Raw genomic sequence first — 27,770 nt, 5'->3', positions numbered from 1 at the left:
GCATCCCCCAGTCCCGGTGGGGCTCGCACGATCCAACTCCCGGTGCCCGCCCAGCTCCGGCCGCCGGCCAGGAGCGCCTCTCCCACCTCCCCACGCCACATCCAATCTCCCAGGAAAAGTCACTTCTCTGCAAGCGCCGGCGGGCGCGGCCGGCCGGGGGTCCCGGGGGTCCCAGGGGTGCCGGGGGTCCCGGGGGCGCCCTCAGCGCTGCAGCCCGTGGCTGAGCAGGCAGGCTCCCGACGCCAGCAGCAGGGCGAGCCCGAGCCCGGCTCGGCGCCGGCCGGGGGCTCTGCTGGGGGCTCCCCGCTTGCGCCCCGGCTCGGGCCAGCCCCCGGCCTGGAAGCCGCCCGCGGGCAGCGGCTGCCGCGCCGCCGGGACGCCGTGCCCGAGGCGGGCCGGCCGCGGGCGGCCCAGCAGCCCCATGCCGTACCCCGCGGCGGCGCCGGCCGCGACGGCTCCGGCCACCCGGGAGCCGCGGCCCGGGGCGCGGAAGCCCCCGCGGAGCCCCCCGGGCCCGGCGCTCCTCCCGCCGGCCCCGCGGCGGCCGCCGGCGGCGTCGCTGAGGAGGGCGAGCAGCAGCAGCAGCAGCAGCGCCCAGCGGCGGGCGAGCTCCGGGGGCCGCATCCCGCCCCACCTGCGGGACAAGGAGCGGTGAGAGTGGGGCCGGGACCCGCCCCACCTGCGGGATATGGAGCGGTGAGAGCGGGACCGGGACCCGCCCCACCTGCGGGATATGGAGCGGTGAGAGCGGGACCCGCATCCCGCCCCACCTGCGGGATATGGAGCGGTGAGAGCGGGACCGGGACCCGCCCCACCTGCGGGACAGAGAGCGGTGAGAGCGGGGCCGGGACCCGCCCCACCTGCGGGATATGGAGCGGTGAGAGCGGGGCCGGGACCCGCCCCACCTGCGGGATATGGAGCGGTGAGAGCGGGACAAGGGGCGGTGAGAGCGGGACAAGGAGCGGTGAGAGCGGGGCCCGCATCCCGCCCCGCTGCGGGACAAGGAGCGGTGAGAGCGGGGCCGGGACCCGCCCCACCTGCGGGACAAGGGGCGGTGAGAGCGGGGCCGGGACCCGCCCCACCTGCGGGATATGGAGCGGTGAGAGCGGGGCCGGGACCCGCCCCACCTGCGGGACAAGGGGCGGTGAGAGCGGGGCCGGGACCCGCCCCACCTGTGGGATATGGAGCGGTGAGAGCGGGGCCGGGACCCGCCCCACCTGCGGGACAAGGGGCGGTGAGAGCGGGGCCGGGACCCGCCCCGCCTGCGGGATATAGAGCGGTGAGAGCGGGACCCGCATCCCGCCCCACCTGCGGGACAAGGGGCGGTGAGAGCAGGGCCCGCATCCCGCCCCGCTGCGGGACAGGGAGCGGTGAGAGCGGGACCGGGACCCGCCAGCCCCGCGGGCTCCGCTGCGCGGGAGGGACCCCGGGGCTGGTTTGGGGGTGCGGGGTGACGGGCTGGGCCCGCTGGGCTCAAAGGTCTTGCACAAACTTTGTGAGTCTTTTTTAACCGTTCTGCGAGTGGTTAAAAACCACTCTGCGAGTGTTTTGAGCATTCTGTGAGTGCGTGATTATGTGAGTGTGTGAGTGTGTAAATGTGGTTCTGTGAGTCTGGGGTTCTGTGATTCTGTGATTCAGTGAGTGTGTAAATGCGGTTCTGTGAGTGTGTAAATGTGGTTCTGTGATTCAGTGAGTGTGTGAGTGTGTAAATGAAGTTCTGTGAGTGTGTGAGTGTGTAAATGCGGTTCTGTGAGTGTGTAAATGTGGTTCTGTGAGTGTGGGAGACTGTGCTTCTGTGAGTCCGGGGTTCTGTGGGTGCCCCAGGCAGGGCTCAAACCCCCAAACTTGGTGTTATTAGCACCAAGCTGACCTCAGGGCCTTTTATCTCTCTATATTCTCTATTTCTCTCTATATTCTCTCTATATTATCTCTGTCTGTGTTATCTCTAGCTCTATATTGTTTCTGTTTATCTCTCTATATTATCTCTATCTCTCTATGCTGTCTCTATTTATCTCTCTATGTTGTCTCTATTTATCTCTCTCTACAATTTTATTTCTCTCTATATTGTCTCTATCTCTCTATTATCCCTGTGTTATCTCTATGTTGTCTCTTTCTATATCTCTATATTATCCCTATTTTATGACTTATTTATATATTCATTCATTGTCCAGGTCACTATGTATTATAGCTAATACAGAATGTATAACAATATGTAATCAATAACCAATGATTTCTAATAGAGACCATTAATACATAATAATAGATCATGTAGTGTATTATATAATATTATATTATTGTATTATTATTTATTGTATTATTAAGTATGGTATTATTTAATGATATGTGATATTGTTATATTAATAAGTAGTTCATTATTTTATTATATTATTATAGATTATATTTTAGCTATCATATTGTATATTGTATATTGTATATGGTATATTGTATATGGTATATTGTATATGGTATATTGTATATTCTATGTTATATATTATATAGTATATAGTATATAGTATATAGTATATAGTATATTAATTATATATTATATATTATATATTATATACTATATACTATATTTTCCATATCTTATTATAGTATTACATTAATAAATGTGGTATTATTTTATTATATTTTAATGTGTTTATACCTATTTTTATATGTTATATTGATACATCATTGACACATTCCAGTGGAAGACATCCCTGCCCATAACAAGGGCTTGGCCCGGATGACCTTTAGGGCCCCTCCCAACCCACGGCAGTCCAGCATTCTTTAATTTAACGCATTATTTCACATTTTCACCTCATCCCACACTCCCAGCGAGCAGGGAGCGGCATGGGGCCCACAACCCCGCAGTGTCCCGCATTTCCGGGCGCTCGTTCCCGCAGGAACTGCGGGAATTCCCCCGGGCTGAGCAAACGCTGACTGCGCTGAAGCTGCCGAGCCACGCGGGTGCAGCCGGCCCCAAAAATCCGCGGCCGTGCTGACAAAAGCTCCGGGACAAAGCAGAGCAGCCCCGAGTCAGCGATTCCCTGGGCTGGAAGGTGCCAGGCTCGAGCCCGCCCTGCCAGGGCTCCAAAAATTCCCATTTCATGGAATCTGCCTCCTTTCCCTACCCTGCTCCAGTGCCAGAGCTCCAAAAATTCACATTTCATGGAATCTGCCTCCTTTCCCTGCCCCGCTCCAGTGCCAGGGCTCCAAAAATTCCCATTTCATGGAATTTGCCTCCTTTCCCTGCCCCGCTCCAGTGCCAGAGCTCCGAAAATTCACATTTCATGGAATCTGCCTCCTTTCCCTGCCCCGCTCCAGTGCCAGGGCTCCAAAAATTCCCATTTCATGGAATCTGCCTCCTTTCCCTGCCCCGCTCCAGTGCCAGCGCTTCCAAAATTCCCATTTCATGGAATCTGCCTCCTTTCCCTGCCCCGCTCCAGTGCTAGCGCTTCCAAAATTCCCATTTCATGGAATCTGCCTCCTTTCCCTGCCCCGCTCCAGTGCCAGGGCTCCGAAAATTCACATTTCATGGAATGTGCCTCCTTTCCCTGCCCCGCTCCAGTGCCAGAGCTCCGAAAATTCACATTTCATGGAATCTGCCTCCTTTCCCTGGTCCGCTCCTCCGGCTTTTTTGGGGTTATTTTAAAGAAAGCCCTTGAAAACGGGGTTATTTGAAAGCACCGAGAAGCGTCCCCCTTTTCCAGCTGTTGGCACAAACACCACAAAACCGGGCAGCAAATCCCACCAAAAAATCCCAACACGAGGATTTTCCCCTCCTATTTTCCCTTCCTATTTTCCCCCTTCTATTTTCCCCTCCTGTTTTCCCCTCCTATTTTCCCCCTCCTGTTTTCCCCTCCTATTTTCTTCTCCTATTTTCCCCACCTGTTTTCCCCTCCTATTTTCCCCTCCTGTTTCCCTCTCCTATTTTCCCTCTCCTATTTTCCCTCTCCTATTTTCCCTCTCCTATTTTCCCTCTCCTATTTTCCCCTCCTGTTTCCCTCTCCTATTTTCCCCTCCTATTTTCCCCACCTGTTTTCCCCTCCTATTTTCCCCTCCTGTTTTCCTCTCCTATTTTCCCTCTCCTATTTTCCCCTCCTATTTTCCCCTCCTGTTTTCCCCTCCTATTTTCCCTCTCCTATTTTCCCCTCCTGTTTCCCTCTCCTATTTTCCCCTCCTATTTTCCCCACCTGTTTTCCCCTCCTATTTTCCCCTCCTGTTTTCCTCTCCTATTTTCCCTCTCCTATTTTCCCCTCCTATTTTCCCCTCCTGTTTTCCCCTCCTATTTTCCCTCTCCTATTTTCCCCTCCTGTTTCCCTCTCCTATTTTCCCTCTCCTATTTTCCCCTCCTGTTTTCCCCTCCTATTTTCCCTCTCCTATTTTCCCCTCCTGTTTTCCCCTCCTATTTTCCCCCCATCTCTGCCTCCCCAAACTCAGGGATCACCAGGCAGGGAAATCCCCAGCGCTGGAGCATCTCCCCATCCCAACCTCCATCCCAGCTTTGTGCCAAGCGAATTCCAATCATCTTTCGGCTGCTCTGTACCCAAATCCTGCTCTTTTCACCCCAGAAATGCGGGGTGCTGCCCTTACCCGTGCGCCGGGCGCGGCTCGCTCGGGGTTTTCCCGGTGGGATCAGCCGGATTTTCCCGGTGGGACCGGCGGGATGCTCCCGGTAGGACCGGCGGGATGTTCCCGGTGGGAGCAGCCGGATTTTCCCGGTGGGATCAGCGGGTTTTTCTCGGTGGGACCGGCGGGATGCTCCCGGTGGCACCGGCGGGATGCTCCCGGTGGCACCGGCGGGATGCTCCCGGTGGCACCGGCGGGTTTTTCCCGGTGGCACCGGCGGGATGCTCCCGGTGGCACCGGCGGGATGCTCCCGGTGGGACCGGCGGGTTTTTCCCGGTGGCACCGGCGGGATGCTCCCGGTGGGACCGGCGGCAAGCCCGGCCCCTCTGCGGGGAGGGATCACGGGGAGGGCCGGCTGAGCTCCGGCAGGACAAAACACCCGGGTTTTACCTCCCCGGAGCGAAATTCCCCCGGGATGGAGCCTGCAGACCTGCAGGGATCAAGAATTCCTGGGGCTGAATAATCCCTAAGGGCTGGATAAATCCTAAAGCAGCCAAATAATCCCCAAAAATCTCCCAGAAATTCAAGTGGGAGTTTAAATTTGGGAGGTGAGAGCATTTCTCCCTGGGGAACTTCACTGACATTCAGGTATTCCTCTTTTCCCTCATCTCATTTTTTAGTCATTTCCATGGCGTTTCCAGCCACAAAAAGTGATTTATTTTGGACAAGTCAGGCTCTGACTCAGGGGGTTTCATTCTGTGTTAAGTTGCTACATATTTTACTTTATTTCCTTGTTAATCCACGCAGCAGCGCCACAATCATCCTTCAAACACATCAAAAGCTCCTCTCGCTGTACAACGCTTCCCCCAACGTGAGTTAAAGGTGGAAAAGGTACCATTAAAATTAAAACTAAAAAAAAAAAAATGACAAATACACAGATGCATTGCAAAAACTCAAAAGGGAAGGGGAGAAAGTCAGAGGTTTAGTTCACACCGAGGTATAAAATGGGTATTGCTGGTTTAGCCTGGGAGGAAAGAGGATTTTCCAGCTGCTGCTGGTGGTTTCACCAGGATCATTTCCTGGCACCGCTGGCAAATGGATTTGGACAACAAAATCCTCTTTATTTCCGCCTCCCCCTCCTCCTGCCTCCCCTCCTGTCCCACCCGGAGAGGCTCGAGGCCCTCCGGCATCCCTGCGAGTGCTATTTGGCATTTTCAGCTACCAGAGAGGTTTGACATCGCGCTTTTCCTACAAATCCCAAAATATTAGTGCAAATTCCAGCGGGGGACGGAGGCGGCCGCGCCACGGACGCAGCTTTGGGGAAAAACCAGGATTTTCTCCCGTGCTGGAAATCCACCCGCGAGCCCCAGGTCAGGGTTAAACCCCCCCAAAATCTCAGCCACCCCTTGGGATTTACAAAATCCTCCCGGCCCCTGGGAATTATTGCAGCTGTAGGGTGGGAATGTGCTTTTTTCTAAAAAAAAAAAAAGGAATTATTTTGTGCTCTTATGCCGCCGAGCAGCAGGACCTTCACAGGGAGCCACGCTGGGCATTTCCAAACCGAGCCCCCCAAAATTCCAGCCCTGGAATGCTGGCAGCCCTCGCCTTTGTGCTGCTCACGGATTTCCTCTTTTTTTCTCTGGTTTTCCTCCGTGTTTTCCAGGGATTTGAGGTTTTGGCTGAAGCTGCCGCCAGCCAGAGCCTTCCTGGGAGGAGCCCCCGAGGGTCGAGGCGTGGGAGGGGGCGGCTCGGGGCTGGAGCCCCCCGGGAGGACCCCGGGAGTTTCGGGCTGGGGATTTGGGGCAGCACATCCCAGGGACGCTCACATGGCCGTGGGGCCCTCGCAGATCTCCTCCAGCCTCTGCTCGATCCTCAGCCGCAGGATGGAGTACCTGAAATAAAAACGGAATTTTTTCAGCGCCCGAGAAAACCCCGGAATAATTCAAACCCCGCTCGGGGGATGCCAAACCCCAAACTTTGGCAGCTGCACCACCGCAGGGAGCACCACGAAACCGGGCGGCAAATCCCACAAAAAATCCCAACGCGAGGATTTTTCCCTCCTTTTTTTTTCTACTTCCCCAAACTGAAGGATCACCAGGCAGGGAAAACCAAGGAGTTTTTCCAGGAATGTCCTTCCCTCCCGGCGTCCCCCCAGCCCCACGTACTTGTGCTTCAGCTTCTTCACTTCCCGGTCCTCCTCCTCCTCCAGCTTCTGGATGAAGCTCCTGAGGATGGGCATCTCAAATTTGATGTACTGGGCGACCTGGGTGGGAGATGGTGAAGAGAGGGATGAACTGAACACCCCCGAATCCCCTCCTTGGATTTAACCAAAGATCCCAAAATTTTGCAGCAAGCCCTAAACAAAAATGATGTTTGTGACCATTGGCTCGTGCAAACAAGTGGATAATTACAGGGAAAAGTTCTGCCTAAGGTTTATTTAGTTTGATTCACTTAGAGGTGCTAGAGGTGGCTCCCAGAGCAGCTTAATCCCAAATTCACCCCAAAAGCGCCTGGTTTGGGCTGGGATTTCAGAGCACTGCCATATGAAATAACTCATGTACTTACTTTAAGATGTAAAGGAACAAAAGGAGCTAATTTTTTTTCTGACCTTGTAATATATTGAATTCTAAAAGTGACAGTGGGTTGGAGGAAAAACAATTCCCTGAAATGGAAGGGGAGCAGCTCTGGGAGGGCGCAGCGGGGCTGGGGCTGCTCTGGGATCCGCCCCGGGAATTTCCCCCGGGACCGGCGGAATTCAGGGACAGACACCAGGGACAGACACCGCAGCGAGCGGCACCGGCACGCCTCGGGGAAATCCCTCGGGAAAATCGGGGACAAATCCCTCGGGAAAATCGGGGACAAATTCCTCGGGAAAATCGGGGACAAATCCCTCGGGAAAATCGGGGACAAATTCCTCAGGAAAATCGGGGACAAATCCCTCGGGGTAAATCCCTTGGGGTAAATCCCTTGGGGTAAATTCATCGGGGCAAATCGGGGACAAATCCATTGGGGCAAACTGAGGACAAATCCCTTGGGGAAATCCCTCAGGGCAAATTTGGGACAAATCCCTCAGGGCAGTTTGGGGACAATTCGGGGACAAATCCCTCAGGGCAAATCCCTCGGGGCAATTCGGGGACAAATCCCTCAGGACAAATCCCTCAGGACAAATCCCTCAGGGCAAATCCCTTGCGGCAAACTGGGGACAAATCCCTTGGGGCCATTTGGGGACAAATCCCTCGGGGCAAACTAGGGACAAATCCCTCAGGGCAATTCGGGGACAAATCCCTCAGGACAAATCCCTCAGGTCAAATCCCTCAGGTCAAATCCCTCAGGGCAAATCTCTCGAGGCAAACTGGGGACAAATCCCTTGGGGCAATTCGGGGACAAATCCCTTGGGGCAATTCGGGGACAAATCCCTCCCGGGAGGCTGCGGAGGGGCTGGCACGGGATTCCCACGAAAGCGGATCCCTGGCAGCGTCCCGGGCCAGGCTGGACACGGGCTTGGAGCCACCCGGGACAGCGAGAGGCGTCCGTGCCAGGGCAGGGCTGGCACCGGGCGGGGCTGGGGTCCCTTCCCGGCCAAACCCGCGCCTCCCCGACTGCCAGCACCGCAGAGCGGCCGAGCCCACACTCACGTCGTAGGTGACCTCCTCCACCTGGTCCTTCTCCATGAGGAACACCTTGGACACCTGCTCGCAGGGGCCCTGCAGGACGCGGGCCAGCAGCGGGAAATCGCTGCCACGCAGCTTCTGCTTCTCTGCAAGGCAACGGCGGCCTGGCTGCTGGCACTGCCCACGGGGCTGGCACTGACCGCGGGGCTGGCACTGCCCACGGGTACCGGCACTGCCCGCGGGTACCGGCACTGCCCGCTGGGCTGGCAGTACCGGGCTGGTACCAGCAGTGCCAGGGTAGTACCAGTGGTGCCAGGGTGGTACCGGCACTGCCCGCGGGTACCAGCACTGCCCACTGGACCGGGGGTGCCAGGGTGGTACCGGCAGTGCCAGGGTGGTACCGGCACTGCCCGCGGGTACCGGCGCTGCCCGCTGGGCTGGCACTGCCCACGGGTACCAGCACTGCCCACGGGTACCGGCACTGCCCGCTGGGCTGGCAGTACCGGGCCGGTACCAGCAGTGCCAGGCTGGTACCAGTGGCGCCAGGGTGGTACCGGCACTGCCTGCTGGACTGGCACTGCCCGCGGATACCGGCGGTGCCAGGGTGGTACTGGTGGTGCCAAGCTGGTACCGGCACTGCCCGTGGGTACCAGCACTGCCCGCTGGACCGGGGGTGCCAGGGCGGTACCGGGGGTGCCAGGGTGGTACCGGCAGTGCCAGGGTGACACCGGCAGTACCAGGGTGGTACCGGCAGTGCCAGGACAGGGCTGGCAATGCTGCAGGGAGTTTGGGGCACGCCAGTCTGGGGTAATTTGGGGCAGTCCAGTATCAGAGAATTTGGGGCGCTCCCATCCAGGGGATTTGGGGTGCTCCGATCTGGGGTAATTTGGGGTGCTCCAATCCGGGGTAATTTGGGGTGCTCCGGTCTGGGATAATTTGGGGTGCTCCAGTCTGGGATAATTTGGGTTGCTCCGGTCTGGGATAATTTGGGGTGCTCTGGTCTAGGATAATTTGGGTTGCTCCGGTCTGGGATAATTTGGGGTGCTCTGGTCTAGGATAATTTGGGTTGCTCCGGTCTGGGATAATTTGGGGCACTCACCTCCGCTCGTGTGCACCATGTACAGAGCAAACTCCTCTGCAGAGTTCTCAATCTGGGGGGAAAAACAAAGCTCTGCTAAACATATATATATATATATATATATGTATACACACACACACACACACACACACACACATATATATATATATATGTATTTATGTATAAAAATATAAAATATTGATATATAAATCTACAACCTATATATATAGGGAATATAATATAATATAATATAATATAATATAATATAATATAATATAAAAATATATACACATATAAAATTTACATAAATATAGTATATAAAAATATAAATAAGAATTAAAAATATGAAAGGGGAATGCAGATTTTACACATCTAAGCCCTGAAATAATTCTGTTTATTCCCAGCAAACACAGGGGCGCCGCACCTTGAACTTGTTGAGCAGCAGCTTGAGCACCTGCGGCGTGGTCATGGTGCTGTTGATGCGCACGTTGGTGACGGAGCCGTAGGCGGGCGTGAACACCGAGGTCTGTGGGCAGAGGCGGCGCTGGGAGCCCTGCCCGGCTCCCGGAGCCCCAAACCCCAAACCTGGAGCCCCAAAACCCAAACCCGAACCCCAAACCCCAAACCTGGACCCCCAAAACCCAAACCTGGAGCCCCAAAACTCAAACCCGGACCCCCAAACCCCAAACCCGGACCCCAAACCCCAAACCTGGAGCCCCAAAACTCAAACCTGGACCCCAAACCCCAAACCTGGACCCCCAAAACCCAAACCTGGACCCCCAAAACACAAACCCAGACCCCAAACCCCAAACCCGGACCCCAAACCCCAAACCTGGACCCCCAAACCCCAAACCTGGAGCCCCAAAACTCAAACCTGGACCCCAAACCCCAAACCTGGAGCCCCAAAACTCAAACCTGGACCCCCAAACCCCAAACCTGGACCCCAAACCCAAAATCTGGACCCCAAACCCAGACCCTGACCCCAAAGCCCAGACACCAAACCCCAAACCCGGACCCCAAAGCCCAAACCTGGACCCCCAAAACCCAAACCTGGACCCCCAAAACCCAAACCCTGACCTCCAAAACCCAAACCCGGACCCCAAACCCGGACCCCCAAAAACCCAAACCCTGACCCCCAAAACCCAAACCCGGACCTCAAACCCCAAACCTGGAGCCCCAAAACTCAAACCTGGGCCCCCAAACCCCAAACCTGGAGCCCCAAAACCCAAACCCGGACCCCAAACCCAAAACCCGGACCCCAAACCCCAAACCTGGAGCCCAAACCCCAAACCTGGAGCCCCAAAACTCAAACCTGGAGCCCAAACCCCAAACCTGGAGCCCCAAAACTCAAACCTGGACCCCCAAACCCCAAACCTGGACCCCAAACCCAAAATCTGGACCCCAAACCCAGACCCTGACCCCAAAGCCCAGACACCAAACCCCAAACCCGGACCCCAAAGCCCAAACCCCAGACCCCAAACCCGGACCCCAAACCCCAAACCCCGACCCCAAACCCGGACCCCAAACCCTGACCCCTAACCCGGACCCCCAAAACCCAAACCCGGACCCCCAAACCCAAACCCCGACCCCAAACCCGGACCCCAAACCCCAAACCCCGACCCCAAATCCCAAACCCCGACCCCAAACCCCAAACCCGGACCCCAAACCCCAAACCCGGACCCCAAACCCCAGCCCCGAGCCCAGCCCACCCTGTGGTTGTAGAAGTGGCCGTTGATGGAGAAGCGGTGCCGCCGCAGCCGCCGCTGCTCGCCGGCCGTGCGGGCGCTGCCGCGGGGCCGGACGCCGACGTCGCTGCGGGTGCGCATCAACTGCGGGGGCTCGTCCGGGGCGCGGGGCGCTGCAAGACACGGAACGGGGAGACAGATCAGGCATGGGTGCTGAAAAACACAGAATGGGGAGACAGATCAGGCATGGGTGCTGAAAAACACAGAACGGGGAGACAGATCAGGTATGGGTGATGAAAAACACAAAATGGGGAGACAGATCAGGCATGGGTGATGAAAAACACAGAACGGGGAGACAGCTCAGGCATGGGTGATGAAAAACACAGAATGTGGGGACAGCTCAGGTATGGGTGATGAAAAACACAAAATGGGGAGACAGATCAGGCATGGGTGATGAAAAACACAGAACGGGGAGACAGCTCAGGTATGGGTGATGAAAAACACAAAATGGGGAGACAGCTCAGGTATGGGAGCTGCAAGACACAGAATGGGGAGACGGATCAGGTATGGGTGATGAAAAACACAGAATGGGGAGACAGCTCAGGCATGGGTGATGAAAAACACAAAATGGGGAGACAGATCAGGTATGGGTGCTCCAAAACACAGAATGGGGAGACAGCTCAGCCCTGGTGTCCCCAGACCCTGGCAGGGGCTCGGGGACCTTTCCCTTTTTCTCCTTTTCCCCTTTCCCTCCTTTCCTTGCAAACCGGGATCTCTGCTCCCTGCCCCGTTCCTCTTCCCGGGCTCACCTGCGCCATTCCCGGCGTTCCCGGTGTTCCCAGAGTTCCCGGAGTTCCCGGTGCTCCCGGTGTCCCTCGGGTTCCCGGCGTTCCCGGTGTCCCGCTCTGTCCCCGCGATGCCCGGCAGGGCGCTGGGCTTCAGCACGGACCTGGGGGCACAGGGGGTGGCTGAGGGTCCCGGCTGGGTGGGGGTCCCTGCCGGGGGTCCCGGGGGCTATCGCACTGTATTTTTGGGGCTGTCTGCCTGTATCTCCGGCCCTGTCTGCCTGTATCTCCGGTGCTCTCTGCCTGTATCTCTGGCCCTGTGTGCCTGTATCTCCGGCCCTGTCTGCCTGTACCTCCGGCGCTCTCTGCCTGTACCTCCGGCCCTGTGTGCCTGTATCTCTGGTGCTCTCTGCCTGTATCTCTGGCCCTGTGTGCCTGTATCTCCGGCGCTCTCTGCCTGTACCTCCGGCGCTCTCTGCCTGCATCTCCGGCCCTGTCTGCCTGTATCTCCGGCCCTGTCTGCCTGTACCTCCGGCGCTCTCTGCCTGTACCTGCGGCCCTGTCTGCCTGTACCTGCGGCGCTCTCTGCCTGTACCTGCGGCCCTGTCTGCCTGTATCTCCGGCCCTGTCTGCTTGTATCTCCGGCCCTGTCTGCCTGTATCTCCGGCGCTCTCTGCCTGTACCTCCGGCGCTCTCTGCCTGTATCTCCGGCCCTGTCTGCCTGTATCTCTGGCGCTCTCTGCCTGTATCTCCGGCGCTCTCTGCCTGTACCTCCGGCGCTCTCTGCCTGTACCTGCGGCCCTGTGTGCCTGTACCTCCGGCCCTGTGTGCCTGTATCTCCGGCCCTGTGTGCCTGTATCTCCGGCGCTCTCTGCCTGTATCTCCGGCACTCTCTGCCTGTATCTCCGGCACTCTCTGCCTGTATCTCCGGCCCTGTGTGCCTGTATCTCCGGCGCTCTCTGCCTGTATCTCCGGCGCTCTCTGCCTGTACCTCCGGCGCTCTCTGCCTGTACCTGCGGCCCTGTGTGCTGCATGCGTGGCCCCGCTCACCCGTGGGCGCCCAGGTTGCAGCCCGAGTGCCAGGAGGAGGAGGAGGGCGGCGGGCGGATGCGCTGGTGCTCGTCCTGCATCTGCAGGCGGATGGGGCGGCGCAGCCCCCACGAGACGTTCAGCAGCCCCTCGACGATCAGCTCCCCTTCCTCCTGCGGCCACACCACACACAACAGAGGGGTTTGACACACAGAACAGCGGGGTTTGACACACAGAACAGCAGGGTTTGACACACAGAATATCGGGGTTTGACACACAGAATATCGGGGTTTGACACACAGAACAGTGGGGTTTGACACACAGAACAGTGGGGTTTGACACACAGAACAGCGGGGTTTGACACACAGAACAGCGGGGTTTGACACACAGAATATCGGGGTTTTACACACAGAATATCGGGGTTTGACACACAGAACAGCGGGGTTTTATAGGTAGAATATTGGGATTTTATACACAGAATATCAGGATTTTATACACAGAATATTGGGGTTTTATAGGTAGAATATTGGGATTTTATACACAGAATATCGGGGTTTTATACACAGAACAGTGGGGTTTTATAGGTAGAATATTGGGATTTTATACACAGAATATCAGGATTTTATACACAGAATATCGGGGTTTTATAGGTAGAATATTGGGATTTTATACACAGAATATCAGGATTTTATACACAGAATATCGGGGTTTAATAGGTAGAATATTGGGATTTTATACACAGAATATCGGGGTTTTACACACAGAACAGCGGGGTTTTACACACAGAATATCAGGGGTTTATACACAGAACAGTGGGGTTTTATACACAGAATATCGGGGTTTTACACACAGAATATCGGGATTTTATACACACAACAGAGGGGTTTTATAGGTAGAATATCGGGATTTTATACACAGAATATCAGGATTTTATAGGCAGAATATCAGGATTTTATATGTAGACTATAAGGATTTTATAGGTAGAATATCGGGATTTTATACACAGAATATCAGGATTTTATAAGTAGAGTATTGGGATTTTATACACAGAATATCGGGGTTTTATAGGTAGAATATTGGGATTTTATACACAGAATATCAGGATTTTATACACAGAATATTGGGATTTTATATGTAGACTATAAGGATTTTATGGGTAGAATATATGGATTTTATACATAGAATATAAGGATTTTACGCATAGAATATAAGGATTACATATAAATATATAAGAATTTTATATATATAACGTAAGGATTTTATATGTAGAATAGGAGCATTTTATACATAGCATATGAATACAAATATAAACCTTTATATATAATATAATATAAAAATTCAGATATATATGCACATAATTCGAATGCAGATTTTCTATATAGAATTAAAATATTAGATATATAATAAAAATATTTTATATACGTAATCTGAATATTTAGAAAGAAAACTTCAGATATATCACCTGAATGGCAGTGACATAGATACAATACAAATATAACAATATAAATATAAAATATTAGAATAGAATACCGCGCTCACCTCGCGGTGCCGCAGCTGCAGGTTCTGCCCCTCGTAGTAAATGTTGTAGGTCCTGAGGTGCAGGAGCAGCTCATTCCTGGGGGAAAACTGGGCTGAGATGGGGTGCACCCCCTATATACTCATATATATTCATATATACTCATATATATTCATATATAGTCATATATATTCATATATAGTCATATATATTAATATATAGTCATATATATTAATATATTCATAGATATTCACATAGATATTAATATATTCACATATATTCACATAGATAGTCATATGTTTATATATATTAATATATATTTGCATGTATTCACATAGGTATTCATATATTCACATATATTCCCATAGATATTCATATGTTCATATATATTCCCATATATTCCCATAGATATTAATATATGCATATATATTCACATGTATTCCCATAGATATTAATATGTTCATATATATTCATATATATTCGCATATATTCCCATAGATATTAATATATTCATATATATTCATATATACAGAGATATGTATAAATATACGTGTATGTGCTATTTGTGGTTTATGTTTTTATTTATTTCTATATCCCGCGTCCCCTGGAACACCAGGAACGCCCCAGCCCTGTGTCCCCCCGTGTCCCACCCGTGTCCCACCCGTGTCCCACCCGTGTTCTCCCTGTGTCCTCACCCGTGTCCCCTCTGTGTCCCACCCCTGTCCCACCTGTGTTCCCCCCGTGTTCTCCCTGTGTCCTCACCCATGTCCCACCCGTGTCCCCTCTGTGTCCCACCCGTGTCCCCCCGTGTCCCACCCGTGTTCTCATCCATGTCCCACCCGTGTCCCACCCGTGTCCCACCCGTGTTCTCCCTGTGTCCTCACCCGTGTCCCCCCCGTGTCCCACCTGTGTTCTCCCTGTGTCCTCATCCATGTCCCACCCGTGTCCCCCCCGTGTCCCACCTGTGTTCTCCCTGTGTCCTCATCCATGTCCCACCCGTGTCCCCCCCGTGTCCCACCTGTGTTCCCCCTGTGTCCTCATCCATGTCCCACCCGTGTCCCACCCGTGTCCCCTCTGTGTCCTCACCTGTGTCCCTCTCTTGTCTCACCCATGTTCCCACCCGTTTATCCCCCCATGTCCCCACCCGTGTCCCGTGTCCCCCCGTGTCCCCACCCTTGTCCTGTCCATGTGCCACCCGTGTCCCCAGGTGTCTCCCCTGTTGTCCCTCCCATGTCCCCACCCATGTCCCCCCGTGTCCCCCCGTGTCCCGTGTCCCCACCCGTGTCCCGTGTCCCCCTGTGTCCCCCCGTGTCCCTCCTATGTCCCCACCCATGTCCCCCCGTGTCCCGTGTCCCCACCCGTATCCCGTGTCCCCCCGTGTCCCGTGTCCCCCTGTGTCCCATGTCCCACCGTGTCCCCCCGTGTCTCCCGTGTCCCATGTCCCCACCCGTGTCCCACCGTGTCCCACCCGTGTCCCGTGTCCCACCCGTGTCCCCCCGTGTCCCACCCTTGCTCCCCTCTTGTCCCATCCATGTCTCACCCATGTTCCCCCTGTGTCCCACCCATGTCCTCCCTTGTCCTATCCATGTCCCACCCGTGTCCCCACCCGTGTCCCGTGTCCCGTGTCCCGTGTCCCCCCGTGTCCCGTGTCCCGTGTCCCCCGTGTCCCCGGCCGCACCTGGAGATGAATTTGTCCTTCCCGCAGGGCACCGCGGCTCCGCCGCCGCCGAGCTCCATGGCGGGGCCGCGGGGCATGGGAGCCGCGCTGGGGAGTCAAATTAAATCAAATTAAATTCAAACTTGAAATAAATAGATAAAATCAAAATGGAAAAAAAAAAAAAACTAAAACGAAAAATAATGGAACAAAACCCAATAAAAATAAAAACAGTAAAAGTAAAAATAATAAAAAGAAAAATAGTAAGTGATAAATAGGAATAAAAATTAAGAATAAATAAAAATAAAAATAGTAAAAAGAAAAATAATAAAAAGAAAAGTAATAAGTGATAAATAGGAATAAAAATTAAGAATAAATAAAAATAAAACATTAAAATATAAATAAATAAGAATAAAAAATAAAAATTTATTAAAAGTAAGAATAACAAGTAAGAATAAGAATAAAAAATAAGAATAAATAAAAAATTAAAACACAAATATAAAAATAAATAAAAATTTAAAAAATAATAAAACAAATGGGAAAAACAAACAAGAATAAGAATAAAATATAAGAATAAATACAAAATAAGAATAAGGAAAAAGAACAATAAAATTAAAAAAAAAATTAAAATTTAAATAAAAATTAAACATTATAAAAATAGAAAAAAACTAATAATAAATAAATAAATGAATAAACCCATCAAAATGTAATAATAATAAATAAAGAAATAAATGCGAAGGCTCCTCGGGGAAGCGCCGCGCAAGGAGCGAGATCAGATAAGGGCAGAGGCGCCGCGGACTCACTGAAAATTTAATCCGCGCCGAGATCTCCTGACGCGCAATTTGCATTCGCGGCCCCGCGCGTGTCCCGGCGCCGCGGGGAACGGGAATTGTTCCTTTTCCCCATTATTTCGCTTTTTCCCCATTATTTCGCTTTTTCCCGTCCCGGCGGGCTGAGCCCCGGGCCGGTCCTGCCGCGTCCGCATCATCCCGGCCGGATTTTGGGATTTGGGAATGCCGAAATCCCGCCGCCTTTGCATCATCCCGGCCGGATTTTGGGATTTGGGAATGCAATGCCGAAATCCCGCCGCTTTTGCATCATCCCGGCCGGATTTTGGGATTTGGGAATGCCGAAATCCCGCCGCCTTTGCATCATCCCGGCCGGATTTTGGGATTTGGGAATGCCGAAATCCCGCCGCCTTTGCATCATCCCGGCCGGATTTTGGGATTTGGGAATGCCGAAATCCCGCCGCCTTTGCATCATCCCGGCCGGATTTTGGGATTTGGGAATGCCGAAATCCCGCCCCGGACGGGCCCGGAGCTCGGGAATTTGGGTGCTGCAGGGCGGGATTCACGCGGGGTGCGGGGTGCAGCCTTGGGATGCTCATTTTGGGAATCGGGCCTCAAAGACGCCTCGGGATGGGGAACTGGGGCGGTTTTGGATGATGAAAAAAGGATTTTTGGGGTGCTGCAATCCTGGGCAGGATTTCATTTTTCGGCGTCTTTTCCCTCCCTTCCCTTCTCCTGGAAGAGAAACTGAGGCGAGCAAAAAGCGTTTCCTCCACCTCCCACTCGCCATGTGCTTCCTCCCAGTCTCCTGGGACACAAAATCCCCTTTTCCTGGAAGAAAACCACCCAAATCCAGCCCAAAATCCAGGCCAAGGCAGGAAAACCTGCCAGAGGATGAACCCAAACCGGCGATCCCGGGGTTCCATCCCACACCTTGGGAGAAATCCCTGGGGAAAAAATTGATTTTCGACAGCAAAAACTCTTCAGTGGCAGGAGGGGAAGGGCAGGAAATCAACCCAGCCCAGCCCTGGGGCTCGGAGAAAAAGCAGAAGGAGAAGTCGGCAAAGGAAGAGCTGACAAAGCTTTGGGTTTCCTGAGGAGCTGCGCGAGTTTTTGGTAAAATCTGGCAAAATTGGGCAAAATCCGGCACCGAGCCTCGTCCTGCAGCCGCCTCTCCTGACCCCTTCATCCTCCCACAGGGAACAAACGCAGCAATAATCCCATTTATCCACCAGAAATGGTGCCGGGAGGGGATTTGGCAGCTGGCTCAAGGGTTTGGGATGAACCCGTGGGGATTTTGGGGCAGCAGCTGCGTGGGGGGGCCCAAATTCGGGGGTTCCCAGGTGTGAAGTGCCGGAGTGGCAGAAGGAGCATCCCCCTCGTGGGGTCCCCTGGCAAGGGATGAGAAGTTCTGGAGACCTTCAGGGAGGATTAAAGGACAGGGCAGCTGTGAAAGTGGTGCCAAAAACGCCAAAGTGAGGGAAAAGAATTCTCCTAGAGCAGAAAAAAATCACCAAATTCAGTGAAAAGAACCCTCCTAGAGCAGAAAAACCACCAAATTCAGAGAAAAGAACTCTCCTAGGACAGCAGAAACACCAAATCCAAAGAAAAGAACTCTCCCAGGACAGCAAAACCACCAAATCCAGAGAAAAGAACTCTCCTAGGACAGCAGAAACACCAAATTCAGTGAAAAGAACTCTCCTAGATCACCAAAACCCACCAAATTCAGTGAAAAGGACCCTCCTAAAGCACCAAAACCCACCAAATTCAGAGAAAAGAACCCTCTCAGGGCGGCACAGCCCAGGTGGAGCCTTTGGTACCACTCAGAGCTGCTCCAGAACATCCCGGCAATGCCCAGGGGCGAGGCCGAAGTCCCAGCTCCCTCGAAGGGGACACGGGGCAGAACTGCAGCCATAAAAAAAGTCCTTTTTTGGGGTGGAAGGGCAGCTCCAAAATGCAGGTTCATCCTCCCGTGCTGAGGAGTCGTTTCCTGTTTACGCCCCGGCTCTGCCACCTTCGCCTCCGTCATCACATCCCCTTCCTAGCGCCGAGGAAAGGGGCAAATTCTTCCTTTTTTGGGTCTGGAGAGAGCCAAAAACGCGGAGGGGAGAGGCGGCTCCTGGAGCGCCCCCGGCACTGCCGACCCCGACACCCCGCCCTGGCTTGGGGAAAAGGCTGGGAAGCACCGGGAAAGGCTGGGAATCACCGGGAATGGCTGGGAATCACCGGGAATGGCTGGGAAGCACCGGGAATGGCTGGGAGCCACCGGGAAAGGCTGGGAGACACCGGGAATGGCTGGGAACCACCGGGAAAGGCTGGGAGACACCGGGAATGGCTGGGAATCACCGGGAATGGCTGGGAACCACCGGGAATGGCTGGGAATCACCGGGAATGGCTGGGAATCACCGGGAATGGCTGGGAGACACCGGGAATGGCTGGGAGACACCGGGAAAGGCTGGGAACCACCGGGAAAGGCTGGGAGACACCGGGAATGGCTGGGAAACACCGGGACAGGCTGGGAATCACCGGGAAAGGCTGGGAGACACCGGGAATGGCTGGGAAACATCGGGAATGGCTGGGAGACACCGGGAATGGCTGGGAGACACCGGGAATGGCTGGGAAACACCGGGAAAGGCTGGGAGACACCGGGAATGGCTGGGAACCACCGGGAATGGCTGGGAATCACCGGGAATGGCTGGGAATCACCGGGAATGGCTGGGAAACACGGGGAAAGGCTGGGAATCACCGGGAAAGGCTGGGAGCCACCCAGGTCAAAGCGCTGGCAAAGTGGAAGTCGCTGCATTGCTCAACCCTGGCAGTCTGGGGCCGTGTCCGTTCCCGTGCCTCAGTTTCCCCCTCGGAGCTGACGCGGTTCCGCCGTGCCCCGCCCGGCCCGAGCCTCTCCTGGCGCTTTGCAAAGCGCTTTTTTCACAGCTCCAGGTCAAACCAAGGAGGGTCCCGGCCCTCTCTGCCCCCTCCCGGCTGCTCCCGGGCCTGACGGAGCCCACAGAGCCCAGACTTGCTCCCTCCCCCAGAAACAACCCCCAAAGCCTGTCCCGCATCCCCGCAGCCCAGCCCGGCCGCATCCCCAGCCCCGCACAGCTCCTGCGGAGCCCCGGGGAGCTCCAACACAACAAAACAAGGAAAAAAGTGGCCAAACCCCCGCCAACAGAATTTTCAGCAGGAGAGCGGTGTTCTTCCCTTCTCCCGCAAAGAAATCTGCGTTTTTAGGGGGGATTTGCTGCCTCGGTCCCACCGCCACCCCCGCAGCATCCCCCGCCGGGGCGGGAGGCGCGGATCCGGCGCGGCCGAGGCATTGTGGGAATATCCCGCTCCCCGCGGAGGCCGCGATGCTCCCCGCGGCCCGGGCCGGCTTTGAAGCGGCCCCGGGGGCGCTCCGGTGCCCGGAGCATCGCCCGGAGGCGGCGCAGCCCCCGGCAGCCGCGGCGCGGGCGGGCCGGAGCCGAGCTCACGCCGCGGGTCCTGCGGCGGAGCGGCCGCGCTGCCGCCCGCGGAGCTCCGCCAGCGCCGGGCTGCGGTGCCTGCCCCGCGGCCCTAGGCGGGGAGCCGCGGCCGCTCCATTGTCTTCCAGCGCCGCTATTGTTCTCCGGCCCGGCCGCTCCGTCCTGGAGCGGGAGAGGGGAAGGAGCGAGCGCGGAGCGGCGGAGGGGAGCCGGGTCACCCGGGGACAGGGGGGCCGCGCTCGGGGTGAAGCTCCGGGAGGAGCCGGTGGCCGCCAGGGGCTCCCGGTGGGCCCCGGGACAGCGGCGGGCGGGACGGGGCGAGAAGGTGCCGTGCCCGGCGGGAGCCGCGGCCGCCCCGGCGCGGCGCGGAGGGCGATGCCGAGCTCGCCCGGGGGTGGCCGAGGGGACACCGGGGGTCGGGCCGGGTCCCCCCCGGTTTTCCCCGAGCTCCCGGCGCGGTTTTCCCCGGCTCAGCCCCGGGGCCGCTCCCCGCGCGGGGCACGGGGATGGAGAGCGGGATGAGGATGGGGATGGGGATGGGGATGGGGACGCCCCATCCCGCCGCACTCACCCGGTGCCGGTGCCGCTCCGCTCGCAGCCGGTGCTCCCGCAGGGCCGCCCCTGGGCGGGGCGCGGGCGGGGCCGGCGGTGGCAGCGCGGGGACATCCCGGAACCCGGATCCGGGGGACGCCCCGGCTGCCAGGGCCGGGGACCACAAAGGATGCCACCTCCGGCAGCCGGGCGGCCCCCGGCCGGACATCCCGAAGGATGCTCCAGGGATGTTCCCAAAGGATCCGGGGTCCCGAAGGACGCCCTGGCTCCAGCCGGGTTGCGCCTCAGAACGGGGCCTGAAAGGATTCTCCAGCCCTGGTGCCAAGACCAGAGTGCCAAAGGATGCTGAATTCCCACCGTCACAACCAGGATCCCAAAAATCCCCCATTCCCGATGGCAGGATCCCAAAAATCCCCCATTCCTGCTATCAGGATCAGGATCCCAAAAATCCCCCATTCCCGATGGCAGGATCCCAAAAATCCCCCATTCCTGCTATCAGGATCAGGATCCCAAAAATCCCCCATTCCCGATGGCAGGATCCCAAAAATCCCCCATTCCTGCTATCAGGATCAGGATCCCAAAAGATCCCCCATTCCCAATGGCAGGATCAGGATCCCAAAAGATCCCCCATTCCCAATGGCAGGATCAGGATCCCAAAAATCCCCCATTCCCCATGTCAGGATCCCAAGGGATTCTCCAAGCCCCTTGCCAAGACCAGAATCCCAAAGGAATCCCCATCCCACGCAGCTGGAAATGCTCTTACAATCTGCTCCAGCTTTGTCCAGAATTCCCAGAGGGAATTTGTGGGCTGCATCCCACAGGCTGGAGCGGTTGTTTCTGCCCAAAAAGCCCCAAATCCTGGGATATCCAGTGCCAGCAGCACACTTGGCTGCTCTGCTGTTGGGATGGGGCCGTGGGCTGGACCTCAGCATCCCACCCGGATCCAAAACCGGCCCCGAGCAGGGGATGGAGGAGGAAATAAATTCAAATAAAGTCTGCAGCTGCAGCTGGGGGGTCACAGTTACCTCTGAGCCGGCACTCAGCATTCCCGGGATCGGGGTCCCATCCTGCCTGTCCGCTCCTGGCACCCTGGGGAGAGTTTGGGGGAGTTTGGGGAGAGTTTGGAGGTGTTCATTATTCCAGAGGAGCAGCGGCCGTGTCCCTCCTCCTTTGTCTGCCCCTGACCTTTCCCAGTGCTTTGTGGCTTCTCTGGGCTTTTTTTCTTTTTAAGGAATTTGCCGAGAAACAACCCAAAGGAAAAAAACAAAAAACCAAAAAACAACCCCAAAACAAAGAAATAATCAAAGCAGCTGCTTGAGCCAAACGAGCTCTCTGCAGGCACAGGCTGGAACGGGCCTTTTTTTCCCAGATTTTCTTGGATTTCTGAGTAAAACACGAGAAGTTCTGGCTCAGGGAAGCAGCGACTCGGCGGGTCAGGATTGATATTCCAGCAGCATCCCGAGGGCTGGCGGGGACGAGAGGCCCTTTGTGGTGGGAAGGGAGGACAATGGAGCCGGCCCCAAACCCCCGGGATTCGGCCCCGGACACCGGGAGAGCTTCCCCTGACCCTCAGCTCGTGGGGTGAACGCAAACAGAAAAATAAAAATAAACCCGGGGTTTGGGGTGGCACCGCGGGAGCACAGGGGGATCCCGGCTGTGGAATTGGGGTTAAATCCTGATTTTTGCCACATCCTGCAGCGGGGGGAGCCAGGAGCCTGGAGAGGGGATTTATTTCCCAAATAAAAGGAACTTGACCCGTTCCTGCCCTGGGAGGGTCCCTGCAGCCGCGGGGCTGCCGAGCACATCCACGGGAGGAAAGCACCTGGGGGTTGTGGCTTTGGGCAGCACCAGCTCCAAAGACTCTGGGTTGGGTTTTGCCATCACCTGGATCCTGAAATTAATTATCAATTAGGAAGAAAGCGATCAGTTAGGGAGGAATCCTTCCCTTCCAGCCCAAAGCATTCCAGGATCCTCCAACGCCACCAAAGGAACCGTGACAATCACTGCATCTATGCCCGCGTTTATTTATACTGAACAGCTTTAAAAATACAGAATAAAATAGCTTTATCTACTATTATTCACAACATCTGGTCCAAATATTACATTTTTAAATATTTAGTTGTTTAATGAAGCAATGTTAGAAAAAGGAAAAAAAAAAAAAGGAATAATAAAAAAAAAATCCGTAAAAGAATTACACATCTCGGAACAAGAACAACAAAAAAAATCAAACACAAACCCCTCCCCAAAATAAACTTTTGCTGTTGAACAAAAAAAGTTTTACAGCCAAAGTCAGTCATGAAAAGTCACGGAAAAAAATGAAATTTATCCCCACCGCCTAAGAACAGTCAATAGTTTGTTACGCCAGAGGTTGTTCTGAACAGACAAACACGGAATTCTCGGGGCTGGCAGCAGGGCAAGGGCAGAGCCACCGCGGGTGGCACCGCTCGGGTCCCAAAGCTCAGCCGGCCCCGGGAGCTCCCCAGAACCCAACTGCTCCAGAGGGGAAGGAAAAGGGCAGAAAAAAGCCGATTTTGGTCGAAGGCGGCCACGCGGACGCACGTGGAGGTGGTGCTGCCCCAGCCCCGTGGGCTGCGGGGTGCCCGAGGCGGCTCGGGGAGCTGCGGTGCCACCCGCGCCCAAAAACGCCCAATTTCTCACTTTTGGGGTGTTTGGGGTGTCGGTGACGCTCCCCGGGGGCTCTGCTCCAATTCTGCCCCCGGAGCGCCAGGGCTCAGCAGGGAGGAAACAACAAAAGGCTCCGGTTTCGGGTAGGAACACGAAGATGGGTAAATAAAGTATACACAACCACTAGAGATTCGTCAATGAAGAAATTCTACCATCACATGACATTGTCATGACACTCATACCACTCCCTCCCAGGAAAGCGCCGCCGTTATCCTGAGCGGAAATGTTATTTTCTTAATATATGGAAATAAAATACTGCAATATTCATGTACAAACCAAGTTGTCATATTTCAAGTCAGTATTAAAAGGCAATAAAAGCAAATTTGGGGTTGAAAAGGTCGAGCTTTCTGAGCGAGGTACGTGGTGAAGTCCCTCCAATATGACAACGTTAACCAGTCACAGCTGTCAGCTACGAAACCTAAATTTCTATAGGCGTAATTTGCAAGTATTTGCTTTAGAAAACGTGTTTCAACGTGTCAGCAAGAACCCTTAATTGAACCTAAAAAAATTACAAGAGAATATCGATTACAAAAATCCCAAGTTACTTTGTTTGTATACACCGATGCCACCTCTGATATGACAAAATGAGATTTCTACCATGAATATTTGCCCTTCCCTCTCCAAATCTGGTTGAAACTTCTCATCACCTCTTCACTCACCTCTCAGCTGCCACCTTCCCTGGCTGCTCGGAGTTTGGAAAGGCAGGGAAGGACAGAGGGGGAAATCCAGCATGGCAGTGGCATTCAGGCTGCACCTGGACATCCCCAGCACGATTTAATTCTCCCCAGACCTGCAGCTTCATCCTTTCCATCCCTGCCAGCAGCTCAGCATGGGCACAGGCACCCAAATCCCTGGAATTTGGAATTTATTTCTCCCCAGACCTGCAGCTTCATCCTTTCCATCCCTGCCAGCAGCTCGGCACAGGTACCCAAATCCCTGGAATTTGGAATTTAATGCTCCCCAAACCTGCAGCTTCATCCTCTCCACCCTGCCAGCAGCTCGGCACAGGCACCCAAATCCCTGGAATTTGGAATTTCCCTTAGAAAAGTGGCCAGGAGAAGGGCCCAAGAGAAGGGAAGGATTTAAGGCCCAAAGTCCCCCTGCACCTGCACAAAGCCGGGGTGAACGGAGTTCAAACCCCCAAAGAAAAGCCCTGCTCTCCTTCCCTGGGGGGGCTCCTCTCCCAAAACTCATCTCCAACTTCCCCCCTCACTCAGCCCAGCCCTTCCTGCACGCCCTTTAACCCTTCACAGCCTGGAGAAGGTGGGGATTGTCCCCCTGCCCAGCTGGATCCAAACCGACCCAACTCCAGCAGCTCCCAGGGGCGGGGGGAGTGGGCACGAAGCACAAAAAGAACGAAATCCAGCAGAAAACTGGACTGCACCTGCCTGGAGAGAGCTGTGGGGAAGGAGGGGGGCTCTGCTCCAGGAAGGAGAGGGAATTTATCCGGGATTTGCTGCCCTGGGACTTGGAGTGCCTTTGGAACATCCACTGGGAACTCGCCCGGGTTTCCCTCAGCGGGGTGAGAGACAAACTCTGCTCCCATTCCCTCCTCGCTCTGCAAATTAAACTTTTCCTCCCTTTCTCCACTTTTACAGGATAACCAATTTGGCATCTGACATCTCCACAACCCCTCGGGCTGCACAGCCACCAGACCTGGCTTTGTTCTCCTTCTGGATGGGGATTTGCAACCCCTCCACGCCTGCACAGGGAGCCGGGGAATTTGGAAGCTCTGTGCCACTGCCCAGAGGTCCCCACACCAAAAGCTTGTGCAGGTGGCTGTGGGAATCCAACACCTCGCTACCTGGAGAGGAAACACTGACAAATGAGCAAAAATGACTTTTTGTTTCACAGGCAAACCAACCTCGTCTAGCACACAATGACTCTTCCGAGCAGCTCTCGAGTCCGACCGACACCAAGAGTGCAAACTACTGAAAGTTCCCCGAAGGAAGCAGGAACAAAGGCATGCTTGGACAGGGGAAAAGCGGGATAAAACACTTTTGGAAACAGCCATGGCATGCTGAGAACGATCTCCACGGAATCGTTCCCACTCTACACTACTCGGCACTGATCCCTCAAGCTCTGTCCTTGCCCTCCCCACCCCAACCCGTCCATGCTTCAACACCCCAGAACAAATTCCCCTGGGAGCAGACTGGGAGAAAACAGAGTTCCTGTGCTCCTGTCCAGTAGTCAAACTTGGATAAATAGATCAGGGGGTTACAGGATCTACTGGTATGGTTTTCCAGGAATACAAAACGCAAGCACCGTAGAGCATTACTGGCCTTGGAATTACATTACACAACATTTCCCTGATGATCTCCACAGCTGAAAATGCTTTTGGGGCCACACGGAAGTCTAAAACTAACCTGCAATAGTAAGAACATTAAACAGGAATAAAACTGTTAATCATGAATGCATGATGAGCGTGAACACCCACATAACAGCAGAGCTGAGACTATTTCAGGAAAAACAAAAAGAGAATCTGAGTGGTGCCCTGATTGGACCCGGTACCCGTGAACCCATCCGCTGGGTGAGGCTGCAGGTGCAGTGTCTCTGCTCTCCCAAACCCCTTCCCAGCAGGAATCAGCCTCTGGAGAAGCCCCACAAGAAGAGAAGAAAGAGCCATCAGCAAGAAAATTAAAAAAAAAACCCAAAAACCCTGCTCAGACCCAAGCACATGGCTTTCCCTGCAGGGAACAACTGCTAATTGCTTGGAGCTGCTCAGCTAATTAGCATTTCTGGCCAGGAAAATCCTGCTGGACACGGGCAGCGAACCGAAACGCCGCCCCCAGGTCCTGTGAGAGTTCAGGTTTCCCATCCCTGGAACTCCCCGGGCTCGAGTGTCCCCGTAAGGAAACCCTGGTGGGGAAAGCAAACCTCAAAACCGAGAAATGCTGTCAGGAAAACGAAGCCAGCCCAGGCAGCAAAGTGACTCCAGAAGGTTCCTGCTGAATGCTGGAGTGTCCCTGGCACACAGATCACCCAGGAGGAACTGCCAGCCCAGGGCACACGGGATGTGCAATCCCTGAGCAGCACAACAGCATCCCTGGGGTCTGCCACGATCACAAGAAACATTTCTCCTTTTCTCGCTTTTTCTCCCCTCCCCTCTCCTTCTCCAAGGTTCAGCTTTCCTGGCGTAACCAACACTGAGGGCTTCAATAAAACCAACATAAAAACAAAAAATGTGCAGCAGCACCTCCACACCTCCACCTAAAACCATTTAAAACCAGCAGAATTAGGTGCACAGCTCTCTCCAACTCCCAAAATCAGCAGGGTTTGCCCCAGAGACACTAGACCTGGCTCCCACCACCCACAGCAGGAAAAGCTTTTTTTTTTTTCTTTTCTTTTTTTTTTTTTTTTTTAGATCCGTCTCAGCTCTGGTTCCAGAATTTAAATGCAGATATACAAAACATATATTTTAATGCTTCTTAATCAGCAAGAAACTGCAAATACATCTTTGACTACAACTAGATAATATAATTTCAGCTAAGGCTATACTGTAGCTTCCGAGTCTTCGTCTGAACTCCTGCAGTTGCTGCTTTTCCTGAAGCCTTTCCACGTGTACCCCAGGAAGGTGGGGCTGATGGGCAGGAAGCTGAAACACCTGTATTTTTTAATGAAGTTCATGCCAAAAGGCAGATCATACGTCTCCATGCCTTCCAGGGATTTGCTTCCCTTACCGACCCCTTTCTTCCATTTCCGAATTCCCCTTTCTTCAGGGCTCCCTAGGAATCAAAATAAAGAATATTCATGGATATTTTTATATGGACACACAGGCCTAAAGCAGAGGCTGGAAGAAGGAAGAAAACACCGAGTTCAGCAAAGCTCTGGGAAGATCTTCCAGGCTCCTCACAAAGGGAAAACCACATCAGCTGCTTTATTTTGTAACCGGGAGTTTTTCCAGTCACAAAAGCAAATTTACAAGGCAAACATTTCCTCTTGGCTCGGAGCAGGTTTGGATCTCAAACCTGGTTTTACTGGAGACTGGTTTGGTTTTTATCAGCTCTTTTAGGTGTTTCAGAGGGATTTTAATGGGATTTTAGGCTGGGAAGGATTCCAGGTGTTCTCAGGGGAAGGGAGGGCAGCTGTCAGGACTCTGCTGCTGTGAGGACAGCCAGCCCAAAAACAGGGATCTCCTGCTGCTGTTCTGCCCCAGGGGATGCTGCTTTTAGCCAGGGAATTCTGATTTTCATCCAGGGAATTCTGCCTTTCCATAGAGAATTCTGCTTTTAGCCAGGGAATGCTGCTGTTAGCCAGGGAATGCTGCTGTTAGCCAGGGAATGCTGTCTTTATACAGGGAATTCTGCTTTTTCTCCAGAGAATGCTGCTTTTATCCAGGGAATTCTGCCTTTCCCCAAGGAATTCTGCC

The 27,770-nt window shown here is 54.1% G+C and overlaps 2 protein-coding genes across 7 annotated transcripts in view; both read right to left on the bottom strand.

Annotated features, from left to right (window-relative positions):
• Nucleotides 1–5,303: 5,303 nt before the first annotated feature.
• RASSF2 (Ras association domain family member 2) lies at nt 5,304–20,797 on the bottom strand. 2 transcript variants are annotated; one of them, XM_085559282.1, is made up of 11 exons: nt 20,736–20,797; nt 15,937–16,023; nt 14,282–14,357; nt 12,764–12,915; nt 11,738–11,877; nt 10,953–11,101; nt 9,668–9,769; nt 9,265–9,316; nt 8,190–8,311; nt 6,720–6,817; nt 5,304–6,446 (listed from the first exon to the last, which is right to left on the bottom strand). In XM_085559282.1, exons 2-11 carry the CDS (start codon nt 16,011–16,013, stop codon nt 6,377–6,379), a joined length of 1,038 nt encoding a protein of 345 aa, XP_085415408.1. In that variant the 5' UTR covers nt 16,014–16,023; nt 20,736–20,797; the 3' UTR covers nt 5,304–6,376. The 2 variants fall into 2 exon arrangements, with proteins under 2 accessions (XP_085415408.1, XP_085415407.1); XM_085559281.1 differs by lacking the exon at nt 20,736–20,797 and adding an exon at nt 18,463–19,953.
• Nucleotides 20,798–22,720: 1,923 nt separating this feature from the next.
• SLC23A2 (solute carrier family 23 member 2) overlaps nt 22,721–27,770 on the bottom strand; it is a 51,828-nt gene continuing 46,778 nt past the window's right edge. For 4 of the 5 annotated variants that reach the window (XM_085559277.1, XM_085559275.1, XM_085559274.1 and 1 more), the window contains one exon: nt 22,721–27,126. In XM_085559277.1, coding sequence (XP_085415403.1) covers nt 26,894–27,126 — 233 coding nt within the window. In that variant the 3' untranslated portion in view covers nt 22,721–26,893. The remainder of the gene's footprint in view (nt 27,127–27,770) is intronic. The other variant, XR_014949864.1, reaches the window with a different exon arrangement.

The sequence above is a fragment of the Lonchura striata genome, chromosome 22 (assembly GCF_050655825.1).
Source record: "Lonchura striata isolate lonStrDom1 chromosome 22, ASM5065582v1, whole genome shotgun sequence".
Lineage (NCBI taxonomy): Eukaryota > Metazoa > Chordata > Aves > Passeriformes > Estrildidae > Lonchura > Lonchura striata.
This window is presented reverse-complemented; position numbering and strand designations above follow the sequence as displayed.

Bases quoted from the DNA above. Each gene is read 5' to 3' on its own strand.
- RASSF2 (XM_085559282.1), bottom strand. From the start codon at position 16,013: ATGCCCCGCGGCCCCGCCATGGAGCTCGGCGGCGGCGGAGCCGCGGTG. The intron at 14,358-15,936 runs GTGCGGCCGGGG...GTTTTCCCCCAG, and splicing joins AAGGACAAATTCATCTCCAG to GAATGAGCTGCTCCTGCACC. The intron at 8,312-9,264 runs GTGAGTGCCCCA...GTTGCCTTGCAG, and splicing joins CATGGTGCACACGAGCGGAG to AGAAGCAGAAGCTGCGTGGC.